The 3,518-nt window shown below is 47.4% G+C and overlaps 1 protein-coding gene across 1 annotated transcript in view; it reads right to left on the bottom strand.

Annotated features, from left to right (window-relative positions):
• Positions 1–2,780, bottom strand: part of LOC102250063 (U3 small nucleolar ribonucleoprotein protein IMP3-like) — a 4,524-nt gene extending 1,744 nt beyond the window's left edge. The window contains 1 exon segment of the mRNA XM_014549722.1: positions 2,641–2,780. Within this exon segment, the coding sequence (XP_014405208.1) occupies positions 2,641–2,780 (140 nt within the window).
• Positions 2,781–3,518: the final 738 nt, after the last annotated feature.

The following is a 3,518-nucleotide window of genomic DNA, read 5'->3' as shown; positions in this document are numbered from 1 at the left end:
GCCTAAACCAGCAGTCAGACATCCCTCTCGCAATCTGGGACCGCTGGTTCCTAACCACTCACCTGCCTGCCTGCCTGATTGCCCCTAACTGCCTCTGCCTGCCTGCCTGATCGCCCCTAACTGCCCTCCCCTGCCAGCCTGATCTCGTCCCCAACAGCCCTCCCCTGCTGGCCTGATCTCACCCCCAACTGACTCTGCCTGCCTGATCACCCCTAACTGCCTCTGCCTGCCTGAGCACCCCTAACAGCCCTCCCCTGCCAGTGTGATCTCGCCCCCAACTACCCTCCCCTGCCAGCGAATTTGATTCTGATTGGTCAGTTTCTATGCCAGTCAGCGTCAAAAGCTCCGCCTCCTAGGCAGCCATTGGCTCCTCACAGTTCACCCAGATTTGGTTTATGCCAGTCAGTATCTCCGGGCCTATCTCCGGGCCTGATCAGAAAGACGGGGCCAAACAGCAGTCCCCGCGGAGGCCCAGAGAGAAACAGAGGTGCAGCTGCTGGCAAAGCCCAGAGAGAAAGAGAGAGGCAATGGCTGATCAACAGCTGCCATGGATGCTGCGGATCAGCCCCTGCCTCTCTTTCCAGGCCTCTCTCTGGGCCTGATCCGAAGCCCCCTCGGCAGTCAGTGCTGGGTTGCTGCATCTGCACCAGCAGCAGTCAGTGCTGGGTTGCCGTGGCGACTGCAGGACTGACTTCCGGTGTTCAGTGGAGCCTTCAGTCTGGTCATCATGGACCCTGGGTTTTTAAATATTAGGATTATTTTTTTTTGTAAGAGAACATTTATTTGCTAAATCACAGAGGTAATAAGAAGTAATTCCTAGAAGATATGAGCTTAGGAAACCAGTTATAGAGGCAAAGGAAGGGCCCTTGGAACTTGGGAGTGAGGAAGCTAATGGTAATGTGCCTGAGGGGGAGGAGGATGGGAACCCGAAGGGAAAGGTTCTGGCATGCTCCAGAGAGGGAGAGCCTGTGCTTTGGTTATCTTGAGTTGCTAAAACAAAATACCATAGACTGTGTGTCTTAAACAACAGCACTTTATTTCTCACATTTCTGGAGGCTGGGAAATCCAAGATCCAGGTCTTGGAAGATTCAGTGTCTGGTGAGAGCCCACTTCTTAGCTTGTAGACAGTGCTTTTTCACTATGTGCTCACATGGTCTTTCTTTGGCAAGCATTCTCTCTCTCTTTCTTCTTATAAGGACATTAATTACATGATGAAGGCCCCACCTGTTATGCCCAGATTTCAGGATCCCCAAGAAACCACACCAGGGAGCCAGCCGAGTCCGATGCAAAAGCATAAGAGTCTTTATTCGAGCTAGCTCGTGCTCCCCGTCCACCACACTCGCCGACGCAGCGGCAGGGGGAGCCGAGAGAGCAAGCTTTGTGGGTAGAGGGGTTTTATAGAGGGGTTGGAGTAAGGGGAGGAGAAAGGACTGTGGGCCCTGCCAATTGGCCAGGCGCAAGTCAGTGTCTTGTTACACAGGATGTGGTTGTGTCTATGGCGCGCACTTCCCTTGATTCTCATTGGTTAGTTTAAAGAAATCCTAGGTGTGGCTAGCAGAGGCTTGGGCTTCCGGGAAGAAGCTCCTTGCTGAGCACATGGCTGCTGCCCCAAAATGGAGGATTCGGGGCAAGATGGAGGGCGTAGCCCTCGCCCTTTCACACCCTCATGACCAAATCTAAATCAAATTTCCTCCCAAAGGCCCTCTCTTCAAATGCCACAAATCAATTTGAGTGGATGCAAACATTCAGTCAATAATAGGGTGAGAACAAATAATTGCACTTTAAACAATTTTCCTGAAATTTCAAAAATTAAAGGCATAATTTTTGAGACCATGTTATATACTTTTTACGTATCTTCCTAATTTAAATCTTATAGCAATTGTATGTGGTGCATTTTATAACTGGTATTTTTAGAGAAGGACTGAAAATTCAGCAAGACTAAAGAATTTGCCAAGGTCTGACAGCTACAAAGTTCAGATTGATTTCAAATATGTGCTTTCTCCACCATGTTTCAAACCCTCTGTATGCCAATTCGTTTTTATCCTTCTGGAATCATTTGCACATCAGTCTAAGTCAAATAACAGTAGCTTTACTGTATTAAGGCTAGAAAAATATTGGCTATCTGAAAAGAACAGCTGTGTTCTGAGAAAAATAAATGTGGTTGGTAATTCTAAGTATGAGTCAAAAGTATTATAGTAAGAAGCTATCCAAAGAAAATAAAGAGAGCCATCTGGAAATCTAGTCTTCATCACGACACTTTGTCAGTAAGGCATTGGCTGATGATAGAGAGATGGTAGCTCTAAGGCATGATAGAAAGAAGTTGGGGAAAAATCCCAGCAAGTGGAGTGAGGGTGTGGGGGCTAACATCCTCCCTCCAGAGCACCCACCTCTGGGCATGATCAAAGGGAAACAGTTAATTGCAGGAATCTCCTGAGGTGGTCTTGGAAATCACAACAACAAGGCCCCCTCCCAACCAGAGTCAGAATTTGACTCCACAAAGCTTGGAGACAACCACCCTTCCCCCTGCTCCCTCCCCCCTCCCCCCCACCACCCCCCACACACCTTGGAAACACATAAAATCCCAAGAACTAACTGACCATGCGCACAACTCACCTCTTACATTGGCCCACATCCACTCACTTTTTGCTTCTTTCACAGTGGAGCCCACGACCTGGCTCTTTCTTTTCTGCTACCTGAATAAAACTTGCTTTGTTCTCACTTGGATACTTCCTTGCAATTTTTCCTGGGCGAGTCAAGGACCTGGAGGTCACCTGAAACATGAAAGTTTAGGGACTGTGCTGGGGGGTAGGGCCAGCCCCCAGCGTGGAGTGGTCTTGTAACAGTTCCTGTGTTTACAAAGACTGAAGTAAATTGAACCTGGGTTTAATGACATACAATTCAGTGGAATCACATTTATAAACAAAGTATGAAACACATTTGCTTCTGTAAGTCAGAGGGACATGACAAGGCCTTTTGCCATTGAGTCCTTTCCTTCCTCAGATGCCAGGCCTTGCTTACCACATCATCCATGCACCTGGGAAACATCCTGTCATAATCCCCCTTATCCCCCACCCACTCCACCCTCCAGTGATGCCAGCTGCTGCTCTGGGAACAGGAAACCTTCTGCCTCAGCTACTGAGCTGGGAAATCCTTACTGTACTTCTCCAACTGCATCTCCAGTGAAGGTCCATTTCCCCCTTGGGATCTTGAATACCATCATGGGAAAGCGCTCTTGTTTAAAGCTTGTCTGAAGACAAAGCTTCTTAATGATGACACACAGTGGCTACAGGGGAAAACCTGTAGGATCCAGCATGCTGAGAAATAAGCAGCACACCAGATAAAATAGTTTCAGCATAAATGAAAATTCTTGGGAAAAATGTATGTCTGCTGTGAAATAGTCCCATGAGATATCAATAAATTGTATAACACAAATATCAGTTTATTAGTTTGTCAATGGCAAATGTGCTCTAACATTGAACTAGGTTAAGATGTTTCCTGAGTATTCTTAACAACCATGA

Source organism: Myotis brandtii, unplaced genomic scaffold (genome assembly GCF_000412655.1).
Source record: "Myotis brandtii unplaced genomic scaffold, ASM41265v1 scaffold568, whole genome shotgun sequence".
Classification (NCBI taxonomy): domain Eukaryota; kingdom Metazoa; phylum Chordata; class Mammalia; order Chiroptera; family Vespertilionidae; genus Myotis; species Myotis brandtii.
The sequence above is the reverse complement of the archived record's forward strand: the minus strand, read 5'-3'. Positions and strand labels throughout refer to the sequence as shown.